Consider the following 27,681-nt stretch of genomic DNA (forward strand, 5'->3'; position numbering starts at 1 on the left):
AATCATCAGTCGACGGAACGATTCATCAATAAATAGGAGTGGGATGCGCAAAGCTTTTCAATCTTAAGAGCTATCTACCATTGGCTAGCCGCCGCCGTTGGTGATAATATGTTCAACATAATGATTAGATGGCAGTTGCTCCTAAGAACAGTTATATCGTAACGTTCTTTTTGCGAATACGGCTCCAGGTCATCATAACCAGCCGGGACACGAGCCTGGCCGGCCACGAAGTGTTCTTTCGTAAGATACGTTTTGCTAATGCAACTGATGAATCACAGTGCTCAGTGCTAATTCTCATTGCATTTCTCATAAATTTCGAACACACACTTCAGCAATTTGTTTGCAACAGATGCATCACGTCGTAATAAAAGGCGAAGAAATAAAGAACACATCTTGCGCTTGATTACTTGAAATGGAGATGTGTGAAGGTGACGCAGCCGGAAGGTTATAGCACTCCGAGGATGGCTGTTCCGGACATTGTCAAATTGCTCCATATTGTAGAATCAGCCATAATATGAGCTTTGATTGGTCCAAAGGGCTGTTACGGTGTCTCTGATTCGCCCGTGATGCCGCCATTACAGAATTCAGACAATATGGCGGAATTTGACGATATTAAGAATAGGCACCCCGGCTCAAAAACTGACCTTACTCTGTGCATAAATCACCTCAGGTCATACACGACGGAGAACGGGGAAACGGTCATTCAACTTGTATTTTGTTTTCTCACGTTCGCGTTTCATTCAGGCATGAGTATACTCTTCTTGGGGTTCGAGTTACGCACATCGCAGAGTTGTAGGAACTCTTATAACGTGACTGACTAAAACATGCACCGTATAGCAAACTCTGTTGTTGACAGAAGAAAATAAAGTAGACGATGCCAACGATTTCAATTCAACATTTATTGTCATTTTTTTCATCAGGTGACAGTTTACTTACTTCACGTAGTGCTCACTCTGTGACAGTCAGAGGTTAACAACACATCTCAAGCCTCTTTAACATGAACGTATTTTTCTGTGTGCTTAGTGCATAGCATATTTGACTATATCGGGTGGGCTGACACGACAAGCTCTAAACATATCTGAATGAAATTATCCAGAGCAAGCAATCTCGTTCCTTTATTATTTACATATTTACACATCAACCCGTTTAGCACGAACTGTCATCCCAGCACGAGCGTCAATAAATACAGCTGAAAAAAAAAAATACTACAGATACGCAATGCGTAACAAAGCGCAGCAAGCGATCCATCGCAACAGACACGTGATCAACAACAGAATCTATTAATATGCATATCGTTAAACAGATAAAGGCACCCTGACTCCGACTTCTGTTTGCCAAATGATTGGATCTGTATTTTCTTTGCGTCAGCAGCTCAAGAGCTTGCGTAGACGTCACGACAAGTAAATTTTAATCTTAGTGGCTATGGCTATCCTTCGCGTGAAATCTCACGCATAACGTAGCGCTTAAGCACGAAAATAATTTCAATGGCCTTTATAAGTTAGGCAACTTCTTATTTCAGTTCTTTGGTATATAGCGAGAAGATGTTGATCTCTGGCGTTTCAAGCCACTTAGACTCACCCATCTCACCAAAAAGCGAGGTTGCAGCAACTATCCAAGTGCAATACGGTATGATGGTGTTTTAGGTGATAAATTAAAGTTACATACTCGTATAAAGTATCAGTGCTGTCGGCCACCGTAGTCTCGTTGCTTCGCCCAATTGCCTCTGTATACAGGTGGCGCGACAAACTCTTGGAATGCGTTGTATGCACGTGTCCGCCTCTTCACACTTGCTAAACAGTCGCCAGTGTTATTTAGCAAAAGGCCGCACTTTTATCCTTTACTTTTGATCATACTGCCCCACACTATTGAAAATAATGCTGCATAAATCATATGACACGTGCTTTTGTTAAGTTTGTCGACATACCTTGTTTCATAAAAGTAAAACTACAGAATACCTTCTTTAACTGCTCAAGTTGTTGCATTTCACTCGCCCTCAGAACGGCTCCTGATTTTGCTCAGGTACATGGCGTGTAGGAGGGATACACTAAACAAGTTATCATCGGATTTTCACGACAGACTGGATGTCGAGATGCTTTCACATTATTTTGCATAACTTTCGATCTCCGTCTAGGAATAAGTGCTGAATATTAATAAGACATCTAAACTTTATGCTATACGACCTTCCATTTTATAATGTCAACGAGCGATTGTAGCGCTGATGAACTGATCATATTCAGGTCGGCCTTATGCGGCCCTGTTTTAGCGCTATATGAATGTCCTGCTATTGAATCAAACCGGTCAGTTGGAAGTATGCGTTGCTGTATGCAGAAAACGTTCCGTTCAGTTCTTCTGCGCGGATTGACAGAATTCGATAACAGCGAAGCCAAACGCGCATTCAGTTTGTTCTCGATCAACGGGCGTTCTCGAGCGGTACGCCGTCTCTGTCGCGCAGCTACCACGGCCTCCACATCGGCTCGTTGGAGCCGTCGTGGTCCATTCGCTCGTCCCTGTGCAGGCGGTAGTCACGAGGTTCGTCCTGACAACCGGAGCGGCGGATGAACGGCTCGGCGTCCAGAGAGGCGGCGTCGCCGTAGTCCGAAGACGACGACTCCTCTTCGCTGGCGTCGCTTACGGAACCAGCCTCGTAACGGTAATCGAGCAGCCCCGCGGGACTCCCAACCGCCGATCGTAGGTCCGGCGCGTCGCCGTTGGTTGACGAAACGGCTTCGTCCGCGTATGCCGGCTGCATGCCGGTTCCGCCCGTGCTGGCCGCCAGGTGGTGTAGCCTGGACTGCAGGTGGGTGAGCAGCGTGTCCCGTAGCTGCGGCTCCATGGCGCTCACGTACCGGGACACCTCGAAGACGCAGTGCCGGTAACCTTCGTGGAATCGCTGCGTGCGCTCGGCTTCTTCGTGGGAATCTGCAAAGCCATGGGTGTAAGGTATGTGGCAGTTAGCTTCCTGCATTCATTTACGCGGCCATGCAAAGTGACACATATTACAAGTATTAACCCCGTTACAAGTATTACAAGTATTACAAGTAATAACCCCGCCAGTGCAGAGAAGGAACGTGTAGCATTCCTTATCTACGGTGTTATACCGGGGTTATACCGGGGTTATACCGGGGTTATACCGGGGTTATACCGGGGTTATACCGTGGTTATGCCGGGATATTGCGGTATTTTATGCAAGTCTTCTTCTTTCTGGGGTTTTACGTGCCAAAACCAGTTCTGATTATGAGTCACGCCGTAGTGGAGAGCTCCGGATTAATTTTGACCACCTGGGGTTCTTTAACGTGCACTACAACGCAAGCACACGGGCGTTTTTGCATTTCGCCTCCATCGAAATGCGGCCGCCGCGGCCGGGATTCGAGCCCGCGACCTCGTCGAGAAGTTCGAGGGTAAGGACAGAAATATAGATAAAAGAGAGAACGAAGTAAATCAAAGGTAGAACCTAATGATGGGGGCATATTGCCAATTGTACTTTAGAATGATTATCAGAATTAAAATTACCGCGGTCAGAAGCGAGCAGAGGCTAGAATTGCACAAAGTTCACTATCCGCAGTGTGAAAAGCACTCTGCGATGACAGTTGAAAAAAAAAGAAGAAAAAAAATATAAAGAAACCGATAGAGAAGTGATCGCAAATTGTAAGAAGGCACATGCTATGAAGCTGGTGATGGAGATAAAGCTCTGTCGCTATTTCAGCAGACGAAAAAGAACCGAAAGTAAGTCACCGTCTCAACGCGGTTCGTATGTACTTATGATAAGCGCTAAGGGTAAAAAAGGTCATACAGAAGGACCTAGAGACGAAAGGTATGAAATCTGGAGTTCACGAATACGTTCGTATTCGCAAGAACATTGGTTGATAACATGTGGTATCGAGCTAGATGGTAACGAAGGTGCCGATCACTGACAAGCACTTCGTCAGAAAATAAAAGAAAGAAAAGCTTTTTCGAATTACGGTTCTCGTTTCCAATGATTTTGGCAGTGCCCCTGTTTGCATTAAGTTGTTTCGATTCGCGACCTGCAAGCTCACACGAATGGCGAGAGGAAAGATGCGATTACTTACCACCTTCGAGGTGGAATTGCCGCTGGCGGAGGAACTTGACGGTCATCTCGAGGATGTCGGCCTTTTCGATGCGCTGCGACCGGGAGCTCTGCTTCTCAAAGGTGCCGCCGTCGTTAGCCATCAGGAACCGCTTCAGCTCCGAGAGGCAGTTGTTGATGCGAGCCCTGCGACGCTTCTCCATCAAGGGCTTCATCACCTAGCCGGAGAGAGAGAGAGAGAGAAAAAAAAAAGGATGCTGACTTTAACGAGACGTTGTAGGTGTTAGCCTGGTATACTATATACTCCAGGTGTTGGGTGAGAAATGATATTGTTACACACAATTGTCACAGAAACACCTTATGGCACATAGCGCACATACAACCAAGTGCCAGCAGAGATACGCTAGAGCTACTTCAAGGCTGTAGTTCTTCGGCCAGAGGCAAAGAAATAGAAACTGCCGAAAAAGAGGTTAGTATAGCCCTATCTGGCTATTCGTGAATGGCTTGTGATAGCTGAATGGAAGTCGGTCTAGTTTATTTTTGAAACAATTGCTAATCAGACCTCGACAGTTTCTTTATCGGTTACGCTACAGCGTAACCCAGTGTTCAGTTTAGGGACTAAGGCTTCAAGTTCTACAGGTCGGCAAGCATTTCAGCGAGAATTGACGGGTCTCACTGTTTAGCACAAGTTGGCCTGAATAAAAGCTTGCACTGTTTATTGGAGGTCTTTGAAGAGCGGTCGAATCAAGTCGTAACAAATACAACTAACTGTTTGAGGTGTTCAAGAATGGGCACTTAAGTTATGCATTAAGTGTTCATCACCTACGTTATTAGGTACCGCGTCATATAAATTTGCTGCAAACTCCAAATGAAGGGTGTAACCTGCTAAAAATATTTCTGCGGGTATTTAGTAGTTGTGTTTTTGCGTTTTCAACAACTAACATTTAGCCTGAAAGAGCCTGTAAGGTTACATACAAGAGGATTTGATTTGTGCTGCCTGCAAAGCGCTTTCTTTCTTTTTTTGTGTGTGCGTGTCATGTTTTCAATGTAACCAATCGTGGCCGATAATCAGCATACTTCCATACGTGCTTCTCTGCCAAATTTATGTTCTTTCAACCTGCATCTTCCATACCTTTCCTTCCATATGACATGAAATATCAATCAGAACTTATAGTTACGCACATACCTTCATTTTTGCATACAAATTCTGATCCTGTAACAGAGGAGATATTGAATTCTGACAAAACAAATTCAAGGGCTGAGAAATGAGTTTTCAATAAGTTTTTGGGGTGTAGTTTACAAACACAGTAGCTAAGGGCCTCTCACCTTTCTTCTGAGGAACGCCGTCGACTGTTGGTGGCACGTAGGCGACTGCATGATGGCTCGGGTCGGGCCGTAGACGTCTTCGCAATACGTCGATCGAAGCTTCGTCAACAGCGCGGCATGTCTCGAACACCGGGAAGGACCAGAAGAAGAACAACTCTCCGGTGCCGTAGCCTTAGTACGTAGGTCAAGCGAAACGAGCGAGCTCACACAGGTTTTAACGTCTCCCGGACACAGTATGCACAAGTCCGCTCAGGTGCCCTTCCGGGGACGGTCCGAAACTCCGAAGCACGCGGGCGACGTGGCGCAGGGTCGGACGGGAGAGGAACTACTGCCTCTTTGATTACGGGGAACTCGCGTTCTAACGCCGTCCCGAGTGAGCAGCTTTCTTTTCAAGGCACACGAAGACGTGGCGAGAAGGAAACGGGTGACATTGCTCATCTTTTCTTCCTTTTTCTTTCCTTTTTTTTGTTTGTCACCATGGGTAGGGGGGCAAGGGTCCTGCCGAAGGAAGGGACACCGCGCATGCCTCCCCGGCGTTATGTGGACACCCCCTTCTTGTGACCCTCCCCAAAAGACCCCCGCCAACACTTCTACGCTCTCTCTGAGCACAAGAGGCCGCTTCTCCTTGTTACGTGGGGTGGTGGTGGTAAGGGGGGGGGGGACCCCCTTTTGGGGAGAAGTCCCCCGCTCCCAGTCCCGCCCACCGTAACCCCCCGTTTTTTGTGCTCGTCTCTTTTTGCTCTCTTCACTGCACCGTATACCTACGGTTTTCCTTTCTGCGCCTGGTGCCCAGTGCCCTTCTCAATGTAGCCTCCCTTCTCCCTTCGTTTCTTATCGTTGTCGCTGTCGACGTGTTTTGTTGTTTGTCTATTAATCGCGCCCGCTCCTCCTTCTCGTCCGGACCCCCTCCCCCTTTTCGGGTCGCTAAGGAGCGTTTAGCAAGTGGTGTGTTGTACCCGCTGACTCTCCAGGTGACGAAATAATGGTGACTCCTTCCCATGCGCAATGCACGCGACGCGCGTGCTTGCTCACTGCGTAACCGCTGAAAGGTTTTTTCGCGTACGGGGGTGGTGTCCACGCGGCCTGCTCGGTTGCGGCCGCAAAAGGCCGGCTCACACACACCGGTGGCCGCGCGGGCAGTGGTCCTACGAAAAGACATTGTACGTTCGGGAGGAGGGATGACGCAGAGGCGCTTTACCGGGGCCCTTGCGGTGAGACCGCGTAGGCGTACAAAAGCTGCCGAAAGAAAAATTGACTTTTTCGCTAATGGACGAGGTTAAAAAGACCCCTTTCGGTTCGACGGTTTCATTGCGCTGTAACGCATGATGCTTCTCCTATAAATAGTTGCTCAACCTTTTACGATGTCAGTAAGAAAGCGCGTGCAGGCTTTCTTGCAAGTTTGGTTGCAAGATGTTATGGCGCCAGATATGCGAGGCAGGCGAATGTATAGACAGATTGTAGTGGCGCCACATTCATCTGCCGTGCTGCCGAAAAATATGTCTAGAGTGACTGCGTCACTAGCTAGAACGCCCTTCGCTTCCGTCATGTCAGGCCAATAAGCAGGAAGCCCGGTAGGCCCGCACGGAACCTTCACCGAAAGGCAGTGCTTGTCAAATGTTTCGAGGCCACGAAGTCCTCAAGGGACAAGACAGCTGTCGCTGGGCTCTGTTGCATGCAATGTTCCCGTTTCGTGCCTTGTTCTCGGACTCTCTGGAGACAGAGGCTCACTGTCCCTCTCATTCTTTGGGACATATAGGAGCAACGAAAGTAGTGCACGCAAGTGCTAGTTCGAAACCTTTGCCAAGAACCGTTCCTCTTGAACGAACGATAGGGCCTTTTTCTTGGACGAAGTGTGCAACTTCAGACGCCATAGAGGCAGGTAACAATGAATCATTCTGTGCATAAGAAGAGTAAAGCCAAAACGGCACCGCAATATACTGCAGAGTTGTTGGAATTCGGTGATGGCACCACACGGCAGTCTTCGCTCAATCCCACTCCGTTCTTACCATGCGCCGCGCCGAATGACCGATCTCATAAACGCGCGACACCGCTATAGAGTCAAGAACGGGCGATGAAAAGGGCAGGCTTAGAACTGAATTCGAATAGAAGAGTTGTATGGTCACAATGGCGCGCTTGTAAAATAATATACTTTATACACATTAGGATGATCGACTTAGTCCACATTTGTCGTTACCTTATTTTTTTCTTTTCCTTTCGCCTTCTTTCTCTCTTTCTCTCTCTCCTAGAGCTTTTGAATCACCTTTCCCATGCACAGAAGTATGTATACAGGCGACTGCACCCGCTCCGGAAGGCATATCCTCGTTTCATTGAGGAGCATTTTCTCTTTCTTTCTCTCTTTCTTTCTTGTAAAATGATAAGAAAGAGGAGGAAAAATAACTTTGGGGAAGCATCTCCTTGCATGGCAGAAGACAGAATCCTTATGAATCTCTTAGCATAGACGATACTCAAATCTCATTAAAGACTGCTATGTACAGTCGCGTTCAATATGAGCTGCAACACGCTGCCCGTGGTCGAAGAAACCCCAAGACAGCACTACGGCGTCGACCGACAAACGAAAAGCTAAGAGAACTAAGTACTGTTCAAATTATGGGTATTTATTAACGAGATAGCGTTAAGGGCCCCGTGTCGCAGAAATTGCGGTGACGGTGTCGGCGTCCCGTGAGCGAAACCGCATATATTTAGGTATAGGTATATGCCACGCCTTGCTGTATGACATGCGGTATATGCAGGTTATATTGTCACACCATTCCATCACTAATGTTGCTCATACCCTGTCTTACATTCTTGACAAAGTTATTCCTCGGAATTTGGGAATGACAGCCCTCAAACAAACGTCATTAAACAAAACACCGACAGCGCGTGCCTTTTATGTGAATTCTTCTCAGACTGAAATATTAAAAGGGCGAAACAATAGCAGAAACCTGAAAATGTTTTTTTTTTCTTGGCGCGGCTGTGCAATACCTTCGGGATCGGCCCACGCAAGAGGCGGCGTTTCTATACCAGAAAGCTCGCCTTCGTGCGTAGCGTTCGCCGCCAGCGTTTCCCGGTAAACAATACGGTTACATAAGCTGCAGTTGCCGGGAAGCTTGAGAAGCACTCAGGGATTTTTGAATGCTATCGTGTTCCATTCTTAAAGGCGAAAGTTTCGGTGACCTCAAAAGTGTTAAACCGATTTTTTCTTGCAATGTGTTTGCACCGCCATAAGGGCTTGAACGAAGCTCCTTCGACCACGGCAGCGTGTTGAACCTCACATTGAACGCTACAGTGCACGAATTTGCTTACAGTTAGACGAAGTCAGTTGGTATTCACCCAACTTCACCCACGGAAACGTAATTTCTTTAAAATACAAATATGAAATTTGAAAGATTTTGGTTTTGGATGTAAAAAGAGAGAAATGATTGCAGAGAGTGAATTCAGGTGTGTGCCACTTCTCCATTGTCATACGGTGCGCTAGCTTGCTTAGGTGTTGGGCTGCGTCAGTCCTCGATAAGGGCACAGAAACAAGGTTTGCTCCTTCGTGTGATTTCTTAGCAGCTTCGTCGGCGAGGTCGTTGCCGGAGATACCGCAATGACCCGCAGCCACTGAAACACGAGGTTGTGTCCTTTTGCGATCATTTGATGGTGTATTTCCCGTATCTTCGACACGAGTTTCGAATGCGTGCCTGCAACACCTTGTATTCCTCGAGGGATCAGTTATAGCCCCCACAGAAACTTCACGTCTCCTTATGGAATTCTTAAGAGAAACTGGTTTGATGGACATATGGTGAAACCCTTCAGCGATATTGTAAGAGACGCTCAGGCGGAGCAATTGCCGGCCTTGATCGCCAGGCTACACCCGCCTGTTGCTACAATTCACCACCACCACCACCACCACCACCGCTTGTTCACAGGACCCGCGACGAAGAGTTGACAAAATACATTGTATAGGGCCGCCTTTGAGTCACAGAATATTGCTCACCGATTAGCCAGTTGGTTGTTAGTATAATCAACGGCACCTCGGAGGTCAACAAGCTCCGAACCGGTCGACGATGTGACGTGAGAAATCTTGTATCTGATGCTTACTGATCGTGATGGTATAACCACTGCGCCGGTGGAGCTGGTCTGAGTGGAAGAGCCATCCGTATATATGTGAACTCGGTCAAAGCAGAAAGTGTGAAAGCAATCTAGAGCGGCTTGGTTCAAGGCCAATGTGGGCAGGTCAGTCTTCTTTCTTATTCCTGGAACAGAGGCGCACTTCAGGTTGCTTTAAACACCACAACGCTGACGGTGAACGTGCCGAGGGTGTGAAGCCCGATGTATAGGGGGGCACGATGAATGCTGACCACGTTGGAGAATGACGCCTGTGGTCGTCGTTCAGGCAGGTGGGCAAGAGAGCTTGATTGCATCCGTGAAACGTGGCGAAAATGGGCCCTAAGCGTGTCGATGGTCATGTGAGTCGTGATCGGATGGTCTTTAGCCATGATAACTGTTCCTGCTGTTGAGACACTCCGCGGAAGGCCGAGGCAAATGCGTAATGCCTGCGCTTGCACGCTCTGAAGGGCTCGAAGATTTGACTTGCTTGTTTTAGCAAGCACGGGAGAGCTATAGCGTAGGAATCCGATAAAAAGTGCTGGGTATAACTGTAGCATGGAGTCCACTGATGATCCCCATGTTTTACCGGCAATGAATTTGAAGACGTGTATAATAGTTGTGGGCTTCTTTTCCAAGTGGGTAACCTGAGGGCTCCAGGAGAGGTCCCGGTCAACAATGACATCCAAAAACCGATGACTTTCTGGGTGGCTTCAAAACAAGGCAGCTTAAGCTGCTGCATACAGTCGCGGTTGTCCTTGCCGGTATGCCTCTGGCGCTTTAGCGTAGGAATGCGGGTATATCGACACAATTCTAATGCTTGAAGATGCTTATAAGTCAACAAATGCCCGATTATAGGACGGCTGTATAGTGATCATTGTACGAAAACCGGTCTCTCTACTAGAAATGGCGGGCTGTGTACCGGGAAATACAGCTGCGTCTTATACTGATGCACTATCCGACGTCTCGTACTCATGAGACCGTGAAAACAGCTATAGATTGCCAACTGTGCACTATACTCGTGACACTACGGGGGATACAATGAAAGAACGCTCGCGCTTCGGATTTCAGCATGCATGCGGTCGATGACCAAACTACAACAACGACCAACAAAGAGATGAAACACCTTCGATTGGCTGAACAGGAGCGCGCGACAGTTTCAGATTCGCGCATGCTTCTTCTGCTTCAAGAACCGGGAGGAGGCGTTCACGCGCGGCCTGACACAAATGCACGTGCATGCGCCTCGGAATTCGCTTCTCGCCTTCGTCTCGCGGTCGTTTCTTCCACTGTCTGAACGCGCCATTCCGCTTCGTCGATCCTCTTCTGTCGCGCTGGCGAAGCGGCAACGGGTAAACAGACCGAGGGAACCACGAAGCTCTTGCGCTGCGCATACACGTGCGAATGGCCTCGCCAGTCGAGGCCCACGCAGTCTTCTCAGAGACCATCGCTAAAAGGAGCGAAGCGAGTGAAACCTTCCGCCGCATTAGATCGGGTTTCTGTGCAGGCATTCGATGCGGTCAGTCCGCGCGGGAGTATACGTGTGGCGTGAAACTCCGGTGTGGAAATGAGAAAAGGTTCGCACGTTGCGGGTAAGAAAGGTTCCTCCTACACAGCCACGAACCGGACGGGACCCAAGCAAAAGAAGGCCGAGCTGGAACCGCAAGAGAAGGTGTTCTGGGAGGACAGAGAAGGCAGAAAGGGTCCGGCCGATGCCAGAAGGTGCCCGTGTAACGCAACAGCCTTGGCCAAACCAAAGGGTGCTCGGGAGCGTCGCTCGCTCGCTCGCCCGCCTCCTTTCTGCTGTCAAAATATTTCAGGGCGCCGCCGTGAAGCCGACGCTTCCTTTCAGTGAAGTCGTTCGAGCGGACATCTTCACCGCGCAGCGGGGGCGACCGCCTCCGCGTTTACATAACAAACGGGAAAGATATCTTCGCGCGCACCCCGCGTACGAACGGGATAAACCCTCGTGCCTCTGTCGATGCCCCTGTCGATGCCCCTGACCCGCAACTCGCGCCCAGGCTATACCCTCGCCACCTCCCACCTCCTCTCGTGCTGCTTTCTGCATGCCGACCGTTCTCGTGTTCTGCGGTTAGCCTCAGAGCGCGGCGAGAAATGATGGTATGACTTGGTGTCGTGACTTGCCTTGCAAAGTATCCAACTGAGATTGGAAGCGACCTCGAAGCGATCGTGCCTGTAAGAGGAGTCACCCGTGTAGATGCGGCATGTTTTCTCGAGTCTTTTGTTATTGCTTAATGGCGCGCTCTCAACGAATGACGGGGCGGTAAATGCAAATTTTCGTTTTCGAAACACCCGTCGGGTTAGCTGCTATCCGTGTAGTAGTGGCAGCGTATATCCAGATTTATTTCGGTTCTACGTTAAGTCAGCTCCGTTATAGGCTTGCCGTCACGAATATCGCCGACCTTGCTTAATGCGAATATTTTACTTTTTTTATGGCATGACATTCTGATATCCGCCATATATCGGCTCGGCCCGGGTCACGCCAGCTTGACGGTGTGCCTCGCTTGCTACTTGTGTTTCGGTGTGCGCGTGAGCGAATATTTGCAAGCAACGGTTCTCTGTTGATATATTGTTGGCTTATTGGTCATCTGTAAGAAAGAGGAGAAAGCTATAATTCAAGGTAAAAATGGCCACGAGCATCCGTAGTTTCTATACGCTGTGCTGTTAAATTGGAGACAAGAACAAAGTGTCAACGCACATAGAGGTTAAAAACCGGTAGAGGAGTTAGCGTTCCTTCAAAATTACAAATACCTTTCACTGTCGCCACGGAGGCAATGATAATGATAATTACCGAGTTACTGCTAACGACCCACGATAACTGAATGCAATTGGAAGTTACCGACAATAACAGCAATTTCTGTGAAACTCTCAGTCTACATTTAACCGACGAATTGAAAATGACGCAATGAATCGAAAATGCCGCCAAGAGCGATGACAGTGCGTCTCGTTCTTTTCGATCTCATATATATCGGCGCCATATATCGTGCAAATATAGATATACGTACCTAGAAGGGATACCTAACGAATTGAGGTAATTAAAGCGCAAACACAGCTGCCGGATTAAAATCGGGAGCCAAGTTCCTGTTTCGCATCCATATAGGGCGAACGCACGCGCGCTGCGGCATGACGCGGCTTCCTTCCGCATGCATGGCTTTGTAACTGGGACACCTCGTCCGTACGGCTCCCGCAGGAAACAGTGCGGTGGCCACAATGGCCGCTCAGCGCGGAAGGAAAACCACCAGCTTCCTTCACTCGGGACGTCCTGCTCCGGTCGGGGCCCTGTGCAAAGCGTTCCGAGACCCTCAGACCAGCGGGTCGACCGCAGGCCGAGGGTTCCATGTCATTCAAGGCGTTTAATCCCCTTCACGGGTCTCGCATTCAGAGAGCTTCCATCGCCTCCCGCCGCTTTCTTCATATTCGCGAGCGATTCGTGACGCGATACAAATGAGCAGAGGAAGCAGCCGAATAGGTTGCTACGCGAGACAGCGGTGAAAAGAGGAGTACGAAAAACAAACAAACTAAAAAAAAAACACATTACGCGTACAGCAGGACACCGCGACACCCTTATCTGCATCCTTTGGATGCCTCCCGCCCGGAAACAAACACTTCACGACCCTGACCGACGTCACGCGGGGCGACAGAATTTAAGCACGTAGATGCATGCGAGCACGCGGGAGCCCGAGACCTTGAAGAAGGCGAGACAACAACGTCGGATTGAGGGTAGAATAGACTAGGGGCAGCTAAGGTGTTGTGTAAACTCTTCGATCAAAACAACGCGACTTATGCCTTCTCTGTTCCTTCCATCATCTCCCCTCGATCCTGGCCTTTAGCCTAAACTGTCCCCCGCAAGGCCTCACCGCAAGCTCCCTCCTTCCCAGCTGCCCTCATCGTATACTGCCTTCTCCCCTACTTTGGTGGCCCTCTTCAGGAGGGTTTCGCCCACGGACTCAAAAACTAAACGGTCTTGTCCGGCCCGGTGGCCGAGGTCGGCCGGTGTTTTCCACGCGCACACACACACGCACACATGCGGGAAGAAGAAAGAGCCGGGTCAAGGAGGTGTTTGGGTGTCGGCACGGTGCGTTTATTTTGGGGTCGAAGACTCGAGATGTGGACACAGCAAACTGAGCTGTGTCGTGCTTTTCTTTTTTTTTGTCCTTTTTCTTTGTTTGTGTTTCACGACTAAGGTACGCGATAGTATGCGGGAACCGAGAAGGCCAAGTACAAGGTCGCCGATCAAAGCCCGTTCTTCTCATTCACGGTCTGTGCTTGTCTGCCGCAGAGACCTGGAAGAGAGTTTGGGAGAAAGATGTGGTTACGTGTTGGACAGCTTAGGGTTGACCGTGTCCATTCAGATAACAGTGTGTTCGTCTGTGTGGCTGCTAGGTGGACACCTTATTCTTTGATCGATTACGTGCGTCTGTATTCTACCTTTCAGGTGTTCTGAATTTCCTATACCCTTTCCTGAGAAATAAAGCTCTCACCACTGCGGCTGGGCAGTCTAGAAGTGCCCGTTTGTTCTGGTTTATACGTATGCTGAAAACTAGAGCATAAAGTGTGGTGTAATTGGGAATGGCAGCGGCTCTTGAGGCGGTTGCCATTTGACTACATCCTCTGGGCACTGAGAGACCAGAGCACATAAATGTTTTTTCCCGTCATGCATTTTTAGACACTTCTCTGCGATCACAGACATCTCAGTAACTCGCAGCTGTCAATCAATAGCTGACGTCAGTTGCATGAGTCAATATTTATACATTTCAAACGATAAAAAGACGTCATATCAATTGTGGGATCCATTAGGATAGGCGTACTTACGGTTTCATGACCGGGGCTTCTTCGCCGTCTAGAAGTAATCAGGGAAGACTCTCTCCTGTGAACAAAAGACCGGAGTGCGTTCTGTATAAATTGTAACCTCCTGCCTTATCTCTTCACATTCTCCACAATAACTCTGAACACGAACTGGCGCACGTTCGTAGACAGTTGCTCTGCCTTCGAACACAACAGCCCATTGCTCTAATCATTGAGCCGCGATCGCAAGCATGCTTCTCTCGTGCCAGAGTCGCTCTTTGAAACGTCTGGCGCGTGTGTCACGTGACAGCTTCTCGCGCTCTTCCCTATAGTGACAGCTGGCGCTTTGAGACGCTGTGTCAGACTACACTGCCTTCGGGATAGGTACACGTTTTTTTTATGCCAGACGATGATACTCCCCAAAGTCGGTGAAGTCCAACTATAATGCTATCGCATTAAAATGACATCAGGCGTACATACATTAACATGCTATACTGTTCGCAATTAGACGTCTGGGCAACTGAGGATCTTGTGAATGATAAACAATTGGTTTCGATTATCTGGGTCACCATGGAAACGACAGTAATGGAACAAAGGAACAGCATTCTACCAGATGCACGTACAGTGTTGTGTTCGGTAAAGGAAATACGCGTGATACTATAAAGCGCTGCACGTTGTTTTAAACGGATACAAACGTGGTGAGACCACCCATATAATAAATCGGAACAAACTTCTATATAGGCTGCCTAAAAGCGAGCTATTCTATTGAAAGTACTATATCAATTATAGAGAAGAAATTAGCTGCCTCCTGTATAGGTGTTCATGTCAGGGGTTTGTTGTGCCTTACACGCATGTGTAGTCTCCTTCGTCATCAGGCTCTCTCTCTCTCTCTCGGACAACACGGCCGTAGCCTTTTGTCAAATGTTGCGAAACCACTGGTTGCATGACCTGGTCATCACTCTCTGTGCACTCGGATCTGTGTGCAATATGTGCAGCTTCAGTTGTTGCAAAGGCCAATTCCTCGCTGTACCGAACGTCGCAGCGCAAGACGTGTTAGACCCCAAGAACGCTCGGCAACAGTGTTCTTGTCTCTCGCGGAGTGGCAGCGAAAGTTTTGACACTGACTGTATCACGTGCCTAGAATATACAGTCTTAACCTCGTTTCACAAAGGTTACACTAAGTGGAATACATTTCAAAATATATTCCGCTTAATTTGTGGAGTCCATTAAGAGTGTAGCGATTACCCTGAAATTGCCACTGTTGCCGGTAAAGCAAACACCACGGATATTTAACTTGCCCCCAATGCCCCATGCATTGGGGCACGTTAAAGATCTTCTGGCGGTCACAATTAATCCTCCCCCACTACGGCGTGCCTCAAAATCAAATCGTGGTTTTGGCACGTAAAACCCCTGAATTCATTCAAACAACACAATGCAGTGGCACTACTCGCCTGTATATGTATGGCGACGGCGGGCACCTCGGCTGACACGTCGACGCTCAGCTCGGCGAACCCGTCCTGGCGCACGCGCACCACGTGACCCGAGCACGTGCGCCCGTCGTGGCGGGAGCCGCTCAGCACGTCGCAGTAGTAACCCGCAGGCAGGGTGGTGTTGAACAGGCCGCGCACCACCGAACGACCGTTGTTGACGAGCACGAAACCGCGGCGGAGGCGCGCGAACGCCACGGCGTCTTCATCGTCGTCCCACCAGTTGACGGCGGCCGAAGCAGCCACCGAGTTGCGGAAGCGCACCATGTTGCGAATGGGCAGCCACCTGAAACACACCGTTTTTTTACTTTACTGTAGAAACGAGACAAGCCGAAATTAGATCGTACGAATGTATTAACTCTACATGTCACTCAGTGGCGTGGTTAAAAGGAGACGATCGGGCAGAGCAATTGTCGGCATGGCTTCCCAAGGTTAGACCTGCCTATAGCCATTCTCCTCTTAATTCTCCTACGCTTTTTCTTTTACATTCAGCGCTTTGAACCGTATTCTTCTGCAGGAATCCGTTCGAAACTTTCCGCCGCAAGTAAACACTTAACTAATGTACGTGAAGCGTTTACTTTTGATAGAGAAAGAGAGATATGTTTTTGACTGGAATGCAGATGTTTTTGCTTGCGTGCATATGACCACTCATGTGCTACTTTGCATACATAGGGGAAAGGGACTAAAATATTTCAGGCTTGGCATGCAGGCTCATTGGCTCAAATGTTTGCGAGCGCTGGAAGATTGATAGGTTGTGCGCGACGAAACTGAAACGTGCAAATCAATGTCGTCGGAATGTTGATTACATGTCCTTTCTTCGTGCGTTCTTCACCGTTTTCAACGGGACTACAAACCTCTAGAACCAAGCAAATGAACCAAGCAAATGTTCGGAGGCAGTTGCCCATTCTGCTGAGTCACTCATCACGAAGTGTGCGGACCTCCACTGATGATACACACTTGTGCTTCGGAGCTCGCGACACTGCGCTGTCATGTTAATTTTTGATTGACAGGAGCTGCTGGTGGAGCTGACAAAATACGTTTCCACAGATGCGACCGACCCTCGTGATTTATTCTCATGTGCCCATTATGCTTAGCAGTAAGCGAGCGCTGCTGTCTTGTTTGCATGTGCAGGTTTTTATGCTATTTCCGTCAAATATCAAGTGTAGTGTGGCAATCAGTGTGATCCTTATTTGATATGCTGAAGCGCTTGCCTCGTCATGTGTGAATCCCTGACTTACATGGGCTTGAAGTACAATGCTTACTTTGCTCCAGTTAATATTTGCCCGTAATTTTCAATGTATTAGCCAGCCTAGTAGTAAGTCTGGTAATTTAAAGCAGTTGTCACCGTAATCACTCACAGAATACTGCGAAAATTAATAGCCATTATTGGTAACGATAAAGGTAATTGATAGCTGTTATCAGCGTAATTCCTCACAGAATATCGGGGAACTTAATAGCTCCCGAGTAAGCCGTCCTTCGAGCATGCGCAGTCAAGCGGCTCCGCATCGCTGCTCGAAACTACAGCGAGGCACAGCATGGAATCTCAACCACGACGCTTCGGAATGCGGCTAGAACTCAGTGTCAGCGTTTTCATCACGCGAAGCGCGCACGCAGCGCGAGTGTGCATAGTGGAAATGCCGAGCCGTCTCAGCGTTTCACAGCATGCCTCCTAGGTTCAAGTTCCTGAGACTCGAAAGCGCTTGCAGCACAACGCGGAACGCAAGGTCCGGACCGAGTGCCTGTGTACGCATACCAAAGAAACGTGAACGTCGGATATGGATTCTGTACAATCCGCGTCGCAGGACCGCTGCCCTAACGTGGTGTAAGAAGTGGGTTGGCAAACCGATTCAAATTAAGGCCCAGAAGCACTTGGGGCTTCCCCGGGACTGTAAGTTGGGCTGCATAGTATTATATTTTTGTTTACTATAGATGTATAGCTTGAATGTCTCACATTGAGTGCATGCGTGTAATCATTTCTTGCTCGCGGCAGACGGCGTATGTTATGATACAACAGAGAGACTTTGTTCTACTATACTAGGTATTTACTGAGCGTCTTGCACAACTTTGTGCCGGAGCGCCCGCACCAATATACTCGTCTGAGCAAATATGCTGGAGTGGCGAAGCTACTCATTTCGGGAAACTACGTGTACAACGTTACTTGCGCAACATTACGCGACTATTCGCAGCTTTAGCTGAGTGAAAGTATGCGTGACTTTAGAGTGCAGTGACCAGGAGGAAGCGCTGTAATTGCAGCTAGATTTATCCTGAATTCGCACCTCACCCTCCAAACGCTAGTGTATGGTCAAATTTATTGCTTCTACATTTTCTTTCTACAGGGTCCCATTTCTGTTTCTAATGAGTTGCTCCCGTTTCGCCTTTTCACTTAACCATTCCTTTCTCATCTGGCGCGGATTTGCTTTGCAAAGAGGGAAGACGGAGAAAAGAAGAGAAAACCAAAATTTTCACAACACAAACAGGAGAAGAACACTACATGCGATAGTCAGCTGTTCTGGAATTCTTTGCGCTCCTGGGGTAGTTAACTAAGAATTGTACCACATCACTGCGGTCGCCTGGTTGGCAAAAGATCGCCGTTCGGAAGTCACAAGTCAGTGAGCATATGTCGCAGTAAACCAGGCCTGAGAAACCCTTTATGAGCTCAGAACTAGAGTTGGGTAGAGATGAGCGCTTCAAGAACAAGCGACTCCTTAAGCGCCTCATTGCATTTGCCCCCGGCAGGGTGTGAAAGGCGAGAAACGAGCAAGCAATGAGATTGCACCTGTGTTCGCATATCCAGCCGTTGTAGCACTCGAAGTTCTCCGTCATGAGCACTGGCTTGGTGTTGAACAAGTGGTCGAAGGGCGGTCCCAGCACCTTGGGCGGCACGTAGGTGTCGAACTTCCTGTCGAGCGCGTAGCTGCTCATCACTCGCGGCACGCCGCGCGGCTGCGCAAGCATGAGCACGGTGGCCAGAACGTGTCGCTTGCGGTCCTGGTACGAAACCACGTCGCCGACAGGGTCGGCCACGTCTACGCCGCGCTGCGTCTCGTGGTTGTCCACGTAAATCACCTGGGCAGCCTCACTAGTATCTTGTGCTTCCATGATGAAGGGCCGCAGAGCCTTCAGCTGGTGCCCTTGCACCTCCTTCAGAGCGTTGGCTGCAGCATGCAAGGTAGTTCGTAACAGATGTACGCATCTATTTCGTGTTCTTTATACGTGAATGGCTGGAGAAAAGCCGCTGAACATTGAATAGGCTCCCTCGTAACCCCTTTTAAGATGGGCAACAATCACAATGGAAACATAATGAAAGTTATCAACATGCTCGAAACAATATTCCTGAACACCACTTTTGATGAGCCAGACTTAGAGGTCACGGGTTCAAAACAAAAGTTTCATGCGCTGAGTGGGGAATGCTCTAAATCTCCATGAATATGGGTCCGAACTGCAGTGTTTACGTTTGTCTGTGTTGGTGCTTCGCCTTTATCACAGTTGTCTGCTTTTACATCTGCCACTAGGCTCGAATTCACCACTCGCATTTTTGAAAGATTGTTGGTAAGCGAACTAGCCTGTAGTGAAGTTGCAGACGAAGTAGAACTCGGAGTCAATTAAGCATCGCCCGTCACGACGATATTTCTGCTAAGAACACTTGAAGCAGGCTTTCGACGAAAATAACTCAAATCTGACCTCAGTAGTGTAATCTGTAACATATTAACTACGCAGGGAGAGCATAAAAATTGTATAAACAAATACACATTACAGTAAAAAGATATATCGTTTTCATTTATGAAGGTTGCTCGTTCATTACAACGCGTCTTTTAGCGAAATATCGTGAACAGTTGCTGCTCCTCCATCAACCGAAGGGAAGACTCGACTTCCCATTCTATAGATTGTAAGTCATCTGATCGCACCGTCGCTTTATGCAATTTAAGTATGCTCACCGTACGTCTTAAAGAACGTGGCATTCGTGACAGCTCCTATCCTTTCGTACTCCTTCGTCCAGGGCAGGTTGAGTGTCGACATCTCGTGGTAAATAAACGGGCCATCAAAATGCGAAGCAAGCCGTGGAGGGGTAACTGTTTCACCACCATGGTGTACTGTCGTGTCTCGCTTTCTCACGTTCGTGGAAGTGTGCGTGTCCACCGTTGTCCTTTCTGCGGTCACGGCAGGAGTATCCGAGGGTGGATCAGAGGGGGTATCCGAAGGAGTGTCGGACGGAGTCTCCGAGGGAGTATTTGAGGGAGTTTCTGAGAGAGTGTTCGAAGGAGTGTCCGAGGGAGTCTCCGAGGGTGATTCGGAAGGACTCTCTGAGGGAGTCTCCGAAAGCGTTTCCGACGCACTCTCTGATAGCGTCTCCACCAAGCTATCTGAGGCAGTTTCAGCCTCATAGAACTCCATCTTTGCCACGCCGGTTCCTTCAGTCGGCTGTAAATGACCTCCAGGTCTTCTGGCCTCATGTAGTCTGCACCATCGATCCTGAAGCCGCTCACGCCAAGCGACAGCAGCTGCTTGAGGTAGTCAGTGATCCTGGAGCGGACTCCCTCGATCCTTTGGTTCAGGTCTGCGCGATCACGGAACTTGCAGTTACGTACCTGAAAGAGTGTGAAGGCGATGTAGAAAACTCAGTCGCGGCTTATTTTAATCTTTATAAGGCGACAGCTGGGCCTCGTCGATGTTGGAGTGGGGAGGGGAGGGGGGATGGCATGATGGCATGACACACGTAAAATACCAAGGTAGTTCTGCTTCAACTTTAACACAGCACGCATTGGTTGTGGGTAGCAGATGGGGGGGAGGGGATCGCTTGTTCATGTTCGTTCATTTTCCTTCTCCTCAAGCTAGCTGTATCAGGTAGCTGCACTAAAGAGTAAAGGGCTGCATCTTGCTAGATATTGCTAGATATCTGTATTGTAGGCTAGTACTCCGTTAATCTCCTTTTATCTACGTTTAAAGGCAAATTTCAACCTATTCATACTTAAATGAATAGCCCATATAACTCCTCCGGCAGTTGCGCTCAAGATGGCTAAAAAAGATTATCTGAAAGCCAAATACTGAGTCATGCAGGAATTTTGTACTTTATTGCAATTATTATCTTTGTCTTCTGAACATTATCTTTGTCTTCTGCATATTCATCTTCAACCCAATTCTTGCACTTTCTCGATGAAGGTCCTCAATCATTTGTTGTAATTCCTCTCCATTGTTGCTCAATAGGACAATGTCATCTGCAAACCGAAGGTTGCTGAGATATTCGATGGCGAATATCTCAGCAACCTTCGGTTTGCAGATGACATTGTCCTATTGAGCAACAATGGAGAGGAATTACAACAAATGATTGAGGACCTTCATCGAGAAAGTGCAAGAATTGGGTTGAAGATGAATATGCAGAAGACAAAGATAATGTTCAATAGCCTGGCAAGCGAACAAGAATTCAGGATCGCCAGTCAGCCTCTAGAATCTGTAAAGGAATATGTTTATCTAGGTCAATTACTCACAGGGGACCCTGATCATGAGAAAGAAATTTACAGAAGAATAAAATTAGGTTGGAGTGCATACGGCAGGCATTGCCAAATCCTGACTGGGAGCTTACCACTGTCGTTGAAAAGAAAAGTGTACAATCATTGCATCCTACCGGTGCTAACATACGGGGCAGAAACTTGGAGGTTAACAAAGAAGCTCGAGAACAAGTTAAGGACCGCACAAAGAGCAATGGAACGAAAAATCTTAGGAGTAACGTTAAGAGACAGGAAGAGAGCGGTGTGGATCAGAGAACAAACGGGGGTAGACGATATTCTAGTTGACATTAAGCGGAAGAAATGGAGCTGGGCAGGCCATGTAATGCGTAGGATGGATAACCGGTGGACCATTAGGGTTACAGAATGGATACCAAGAGAAGGGAAGCGCAGTCGAGGACGGCAGAAAGTCAGGTGGGATGATGAGGTTAGGAAATTCGCAGGCGCAAGTTGGAATACGCTAGCGCAAGACAGGGGTAATTGGAGATCGCAGGGAGAGGCCTTCGTCCTGCAGTGGACATAAATATAGGCTGATGATGATGATGATGATTGCAATTATATGTGAAATTATGATCATCTTACAGAGGCACCAGATGTTGCTGAATTTAAATTATAGATAAATGAAAATAGGAAAAGTGGATAGTAGTTGTTCGTATACAATTGGCTTGCGATGTATTTTTTCAGACAGCCATGTTTTACCTGTCAGACAGCCGCAGCAGAGGAACTGCTTTGGACTATGCCGGGACAGCAACGATAAAGTCAGGATTTTTTGAAATCCCGAGACTAAAGGCGCTCGACGAGGCGAGGGCACGAATGTACAACCACCCGAAGGTGGGACCACCACAGAATAAACTGCGGGACCACAGAAGCAACCTGTGAAAAACCTGTGAACCACGTGACAGTATCACGACGTACCGAGGACCACCTTTTCAGGCTAGAACAGTTCGAAACTATTGAGCTACGAATAGCCCAAGGGCGGGGTTTGCGAGGCCTCCCCCAGATGTGCCTGTGTTCTGCCTTTTTTTTGGCGTTTGCGAGCGAAATGACTGTTATAACTGACTTGTATACAAAACGTGTACGAAGCTGTCGTAACATTTAGGTCAAATAAATTATATGGAAGTCAAATTCTTTGGACGACTAATTGAGCTAGTGATCCTTCTAATGCTATTGAAAACGATTGTCAAAAGACTTTACACGAAAGTACAGTCTTTTGCGTGAATTCCCCAGAAACAATGTCAAGCGAAATGAGCGAGCATAAGTAAGAAAGCACTATGGTGTACCTGACACGAATACGTGACATGAATTAAGGGCCATCTCGCGTTAAGTGATTTTGCGCATCAAGTTGTCCATGTGTATCGCGTCATCAACCACTTCACGTCTCGTATTCAGGTCCCACTGCTGAGCGTACCTGTACTTCATTGGAGTAGTCCTCAACCATCCCGCTGGCGGTGCCGCAGTCGGCGTGCGAGTGGAAGTCGCTGGCACTGTACGGGACGCCGTCGTAGGCGAAGATGTCCGAGTTGAACGCGGTTCCGTCGTAACCATGGCCCTTGCCGATGTTCGAGGTCATGTGGTTCAGCACCACGTCCACGAATACCCTGTCGCAGTGATCGTATGCACATTGTATGTACAATTGTCTTGGCATCAGCTTGTTGGTTGTTCATGCCGAAGGAAAGTACCGCCAGTCGAAGTTTACTCTGCCCATCGAGCTATCACAAACTGTTTGTCTGTAGATCGATGAAGCGCGACAACAAACACGTACAGAAAAAGAAGACAAGCAGAGAACGCGTGTCCCTTGTCATTTTCTTCCGTGGTGTCTGTTGTCACATTTTATGTATGTTAATTATGCACCAACTGTGCCCTCATCAAGTCCTCTTAAAAGAGTCATTGATCTGCGCACCGCTGAAGTGGAGTTGGCGAGTTGCATCTATCGTGGAATGCAGTGCTACCTGAGAAAGACAATGCAGGACAATGTCATGTGTTCAAATGAACTCATCGGCTCCAGACAGCGTGATATTTGATCATTCCTTCACTTCAGACACCAAGTTTTGATGAGGCGCTGCGGAGAGTGGACCCGTTTGAGACGTTTGGCAGCCTTCGAAGATTGGCCAGAATAGTCGCAGTGAAATGGTCGGGCTCACTGATGGCGTGAGGTTGTCATACCTCCCTAATCGCTTTATGCTCCCGAACATGCACGCCTACGGCTTATGTTCACAACGCTTCGGCGGAAAAGACCTAATCTCAGAACTTCGTCAAGACATTCTGCGTATTACTCGAAGATGTGCGTTTCCCTTAAAAAAAAAAAAAATTACAAGGTTTTGTGTTACAACCGGTTTTATGTTGCAACCTGGTGTCTGTAATGCGATAGGATTATGGCGATCTGCAATTCAATGATTCTCTATCGACGTCCACCTGAACTTTCTCCTGCTCCCACGGTCATCCGTGAGCTATTAGACCTCAGACCTCATCAATAATATATGCTTTCACCTCAGTGGTTATTACGCCCTACGATCAGTAGTCCACCAGTAACGCGACAGCAGAATCGCAGCTCAACGGTTAAGGCTCGTGATTAAACACATACCACTTATTTTGTCATCCTTGGTGTCTGCGTCGCTTACAACCCTTGACACATATCGTGCAATGGTATTAGAATCACCCACCTTTCCTTAGCCATTTCCTCAATTCCATTAAGTACATCTCCTCCGGGATGAGCTTTCAGACAGTTGTGCGTCATAACGAATTAAAGCCGATGATTGCCCTGTACAATGGTATCGCATTAAAAAACGAAGAGGGTCTAAGGCACGTTCTTCGAAGGGTTAACGAATTCATTCTGTCTTAATTTAAACCTTTGACATTGGGAAACTGTGCAGAGTAGCCACTCGGACAGTTAATCTGGCTGACCTCCCGCCTTTCATCTAATCTCTCTCTCTCTCTCTCTCTGTTCAGCAGTTTTTGTTGGTGCCTCCGTCTTAATTCGCTACTAAGTGTTCTTTTGCTTGAAGGTGCTCACATTTTAAGCAAGTAGGGAAATAAACTGAGGTCCATTCACGTCGTCCGGTCACTCGTGAATGGAGGTGTTTGACAACAAACACTCTGGCATACCTTACGTGGCTCTCAGTTACACTTGCGCACCATATCGGCGAACTCTTGCAGGTCGCCGCTGGGCGATGCGATGTGGTAGCTGACCGGCTCGTAGCGCTCGTACCAGGACCTCACGCTCACGCCGCCAGGGGTCGTGTAGAGCAACATGGCGTTCTCGCTCGGTGGGGACACCTGCCAGCGGTAACAAATTCTGTAGACCGGATCACAAGATCTCCGAAATCAGGCAAAGTTGATTTGTTACTGCGGCTCTTAAACGTGGGAATAGTTTGTGAAATGGACTGTTACGAAACTTTTGTAAACAAAGCAGCTGACCCATTTAGGCTGGTAATTGATATATTGTACCGCTTTAGGCACCGTAATACATGCATTTTGCAGAGTTGCAATACATCCTTCAGTGCGAATTTGGTAGCAAACTTGGTACTTCAATTTCTTCTTTATTCTTTACAATCTTGAGCAATTATTAGAAATAAAGAAAAACTCATGAAAATAGCTTCTGACGTACGATCACTAGAATTTAACGCTTTCTTTCAAATCAACAAATGTTATTCAAATGAGTCTGAACAGTCGCTTAACGAGAACATTCCTGCTTATGATGTATCGGAATCTGAGCTGACCTCGAGGCAAGGCTTCCCATTAACAGAATCATTTCTTTTTATTGCGATAGCAATTATATGGACACTCCAAGCGGATTTCTGCCGTCGTCGTCACCGTCGTCGTCGCTGTGAGGTTCCGTATAAAGTCCTAGGGCGATAAGATCGTCGCCGCGCGCCGTATGCTGTATGTGCGAATGAAAGGGCGCGAGGGACGCGTGCTTTCACGGAGAGCGAACGCACGGCGGAGAGCAAACGCGACGTCTTCCGTCGTGCGAAAGGCCATGGGGGGATGGCAGGGATGGAGGGGAGGCGACCTTTAGCTGCGGCACCAAATGCGTATCTTGCTACCGGGTACAATGGGAACTGGTGACTCAATCTCCCACGCGAAAGGAGGAAAGCGGGAAGGCAGTGCGGGAGGGAGGGGGTGCGGCTTCTACTCTGCCACCGACTGTGTACTTGTACTTTGCGCGGCTGCGGGCTGTCGCGCGCACCGTATCTTGAAAGAGATCTCTACACGGCTCTTACCTTTGTATGCACTGTGCTTTCGCCGCTCAGTTTCCGTTGAAGCGATAGACAGCACAAACCTTCGCTCGCTGCTGCACCGCGCTTGCTCACGCCAGCGTTTTGACAGTGGTTGTCTGCGGTCATCGAGTGTGATCTATTCATGTTTGCTTGTGCGCGCTGACACCATGGTTATTAATTCGGTTAGTAAGCCAATGTGTCCGATACGCAGCCGATAAAACTACTATCCTTACTACGCATATCTCTCCACTAATTTGCTATCGCAATTGATACTTCGCCCTTCCGGCGAAACTGCAACTTTTCAAGCCGACTGGACTCGAGACCGTTCTCTGAGTCAAAGATACTCGGACCGTGGCTACATCCGTCACTGGCACAAAAAGCAATTCGCGCACTAGTACAGTACTGAAGTGCACCGGTTTGATGAATCGCTTATGGTGCTCCTGTGCATACTCCCGACGTGCACTCAGTGTTCACTTTCTCCTTCTTCTCCTCTTTCTATTCCCACTTTCCCTTACCCCTAGCGTAGGGCACCGCAAACCGGACGCTCGTCTGGTTGACCTCCCTGCCTTTACTCTCATTGTTTTCTCTCTCATTTACCGACCCGGGTGTTTCGTTCAATGCAAGCGGAGCTGTTCTCCCGCTATATGCGTACCATACACTTTTACGTACCTGCACTGCTCCGTAGCCGAACGGTCCGAGAAAATCGACGCACTCTTGGGCGACGTCTGGCCAGGCCCATTCGAAAAGCTCCACTATTGTAGTGCGGTCGCCCAAGAAACCCGGGTCTTGAAAGCGGCGCCCAGCGGCGCACACTGCATTACGCGAGAGGCAGCAGGCTATCACCACTAACCACGCCGTAATCCACTGTCTTGACGATACCGCCGGCCCGCACCACTTTAACGGAGGCATGTCTTCTTTGGCACGTATTCAAACGGGCCACACGAGAGTATAACGAGGAGAAGCGAAAAACTGCAGGATGGTGCGAAGTTCGCTAAGCGGGATTCACTTCCAGTTGAAGCGACGAACAGCACTCCAGAACACGCAGATGTCGGCACTCCCCGTTTACGCCAACGTGTTCACGAAGAACCGCACAAAAATGTGTCGCCGAAGCACATCTTCGCGTCAATTTTTTGTTCAATTAAAACGTGAAGGGATCTGACCTCCGGGATCGTGGCCACCGAGGTTAATCAAACAGTGGTAGACACGGTACTTTCACGACATGTTTCATTCATCCTAATGCTGCTGAACACGTTGCATGAGTTTGCTTAGAAGCGCCGATCAAACATACAGCTTGCGCACGCAACATGCCAGATAGCTTCAACAGCCGTTCGAAACATAATCCGTCGATATGATATTTATATAGAGCAAGCACCTCCGGGAACCTAATTCTTTGCCGAACGTGGCCCCGATGAATCCCCTCCTACGTTGCGTGCCGTTCCCACCAGCGCTATCCTCGTCCACTACACTGCAATGCGCAAAAAATCTACTCTTCCACACAATGTCGTCGTGTTAGAAGTGTGAGTTCAGGTCGCGTTCACTTCCGCCTAGGAACAACGTCGACTCATCGACGGCGTTTCCGCCGTTGCTGTATAGCTCCCCTCGACCCTATAGACGGCCGGCAACAGGCACTGCACAAAACAGGTCAGGCGACGAAGTCTTCGAAGTCCGTGCACTACCGTCGGTCAGAAGAGGTGCTTCTCTCACTCGGGTTCCAGAGGAGGCCGTCGTCAATCACGCAACTGGTTCATTCGTCGCAGGGCGTCCTGTATTCGGTGCACCTACCTTGGAATTAAGCTCACAGATGCCCCACACTCGCGATAACGAATAAATAAGATGGCCGCGGCGCGCGCGCTATCATCTGGGTGGACTGACGCCACCGACGGTTTATCTTATCGGATGTGTATATATAAGCACATCGCTAGGTGTGGCAGAGGTGTGGGGAGAGAGGCGTACGGGGCCCCCGGTTGGGCCGGCACGCGTCAACTAAGCGCTGTGCGAGCATTGACGCCGCCGCCGCCAGCCGTCGCCGAAGAAAGGCCGGAAGCTCTGCCGTCCTTCGGCGGCGTGCCGTTTTTGACGCTCCCGTTCCCTCAGAGAAGGACGACGTGCTCGAAATATGTGCCGACACGTTAACGTGCTTGGGGTCGCAGGAAACATCAATCGCGCCATGCGGTTTCGTTTATTTACTTACGTCTTCGTGTATGCATGGGTCC

General features: G+C 48.6%; 2 protein-coding genes across 2 annotated transcripts; both read right to left on the bottom strand.

The window, feature by feature from the left end:
• Positions 1–884: 884 nt before the first annotated feature.
• LOC119446571 (transcription factor HES-2-like) lies at positions 885–9,210 on the bottom strand. The gene is made up of 3 exons (XM_037711035.2): positions 5,372–9,210; positions 4,068–4,263; positions 885–2,919 (listed from the first exon to the last, which is right to left on the bottom strand). Exons 1-3 carry the CDS (start codon positions 5,420–5,422, stop codon positions 2,453–2,455), a joined length of 714 nt encoding a protein of 237 aa, XP_037566963.1. The 5' UTR covers positions 5,423–9,210; the 3' UTR covers positions 885–2,452.
• Positions 9,211–13,535: 4,325 nt separating this feature from the next.
• On the bottom strand, positions 13,536–27,439 carry LOC119445179 (alpha-amylase-related protein-like). The gene is given in 10 exon segments (XM_049664219.1): positions 13,536–13,761; positions 14,291–14,345; positions 15,715–16,036; positions 18,527–18,905; positions 19,686–20,121; positions 20,124–20,336; positions 22,660–22,849; positions 23,487–23,491; positions 24,354–24,524; positions 26,138–27,439. Coding segments are annotated over 9 exon segments (1,983 nt in total). The 5' UTR covers positions 26,378–27,439; the 3' UTR covers positions 13,536–13,761; positions 14,291–14,318.
• Between the last annotated feature and the right edge of the window lie 242 nt (positions 27,440–27,681).

The sequence above is a fragment of the Dermacentor silvarum genome, chromosome 3 (genome assembly GCF_013339745.2).
Source record: "Dermacentor silvarum isolate Dsil-2018 chromosome 3, BIME_Dsil_1.4, whole genome shotgun sequence".
Classification (NCBI taxonomy): Eukaryota; Metazoa; Arthropoda; class Arachnida; order Ixodida; family Ixodidae; genus Dermacentor; species Dermacentor silvarum.

Excerpts from the sequence above, each read along its gene's own strand:
- LOC119446571 (XM_037711035.2), bottom strand. The coding sequence starts at position 5,422 with ATGCAGTCGCCTACGTGCCACCAACAGTCGACGGCGTTCCTCAGAAGA. Across the intron at positions 4,264-5,371 it reads CGGCGTTCCTCAGAAGAAAG|GTGATGAAGCCCTTGATGGA; the intron begins GTGAGAGGCCCT and ends CTCTCCGGCTAG. Across the intron at positions 2,920-4,067 it reads GCAATTCCACCTCGAAGGTG|ATTCCCACGAAGAAGCCGAG; the intron begins GTAAGTAATCGC and ends ATGGCTTTGCAG.